At 70.8% G+C, this 1,208-nt stretch overlaps 1 protein-coding gene across 1 annotated transcript; it reads right to left on the reverse strand.

The window, feature by feature from the left end:
* Positions 1-332: 332 nt before the first annotated feature.
* LOC113408816 (PDZ domain-containing protein 4-like) lies at positions 333-1,163 on the reverse strand (the record flags this gene model as incomplete). Its single annotated transcript, XM_026662228.2, has 1 exon — positions 333-1,163. A coding segment is annotated over one exon (505 nt), but the record flags the coding sequence as incomplete, so codon positions are not given.
* Positions 1,164-1,208: the final 45 nt, after the last annotated feature.

Below are 1,208 nucleotides of genomic sequence, written 5' to 3' on the forward strand. Positions count from 1 at the left end.
GGTTCGGGGGGCTCAGGGGGAAGTGGGGGGCTCGGGGTGGTGGGATCTGGGGTTCAGGGGGAAGTGGGGGGCTTGGAATCTGCTGGGGGGAGGGGGCAGTGGGATCTGGGGGTTCGGGGGGTTCAGGGGGAAGTGGGGGGCTCGGGATCTGCTGGGGGGAGAGGAGGGCAGGTGTCTCCCCTGCCAGACTCAGACAAACGATGAACTGACCAGACACGAATCACAGACACGACATAAAAACCACCCTGGGGGGGGGGAGCATCTGGGAGGGGCATTTGTCCCCCCCACTCCTGACTCAGTGTCTTTGTGTTTCACGCCCTCGGTTCCGATCCTGGGGGATCCCTGTAGGGCAGGGGGGGCTGGAGCAGCATTGGGGGACCCCCCAAATTTCCCCATTGTCTCAGCAGCCGGGGTCCCTTCTGCAGTCAGGCGTGTCCAGGAGCAGCACCAGGGGCCCCCCTCTTTCCTGCTGTGTCGGGATGGGGGCTCCCCCAGTCCTGGAAAAGTGGGGGGCCCCACGGTCTCCATGCACCCCTGTGTCCTCCGATGGTGGCGATGTGGGGGAGGCAGGATCACCCCCAAATCCTGGCACATGGGGGAGAAACCAAGTCTCCAGGCCTTGTCCCGCAGCGGGGGGAGCCGGGGGGCCCCGCCCCGCTCAGACGGTGGTGACGGACAGCAGCGGGTTGTAGACCCGGTGCCCGTCGGCCGAGCGGGCGCCGTGCGCCAGCATCTCCTGGATCGTGATCCAATTGTCCAGGATGCGCCGGCTCCGCTTCTTGAGGCTCTTGCGGTGGCTGAGCGCCAGGATGCTGAGCTGGTCGGGGGCCCCCGGGGCCCCCCCCGCCTCCCGCTGCCAGTCCAGCCGGCTCTGCAACATGAGCTCCCGGCGCCGGCGCTGCTCCCGGGCCCGCAGCAGCTGCTGCTTGCGCTCCTCCTTGCTCCAGTACCGGCCCATCTTCATCTCGCTGACGGCGTCGTCGTCCGTGGTCATGCCGCTCCGCTCCTCCCGGATCTTCAGCGCCCGCGCCTTGAGCAGCCGGTCCCGGCCCGGGCGCCGGGTGCCCTCGCCCCGCGCCTTCCCCTTCCACTCCGCCCGGGCTCCGCCCGCCAGCCCGCCGGGCGCCGGGCTCTCGTCCCGCGCCCGGCGCGCCAGCCCGGGGCTGCCCTCCCGGGGGCGCCGGAGCCGGCCCGGCTTGGGCGGGGGG

The sequence above is a fragment of the Terrapene carolina genome, unplaced genomic scaffold, assembly GCF_002925995.2.
Source record: "Terrapene carolina triunguis isolate 2854851 unplaced genomic scaffold, T_m_triunguis-2.0 Scaffold24641, whole genome shotgun sequence".
Classification (NCBI taxonomy): Eukaryota; Metazoa; Chordata; order Testudines; family Emydidae; genus Terrapene; species Terrapene triunguis.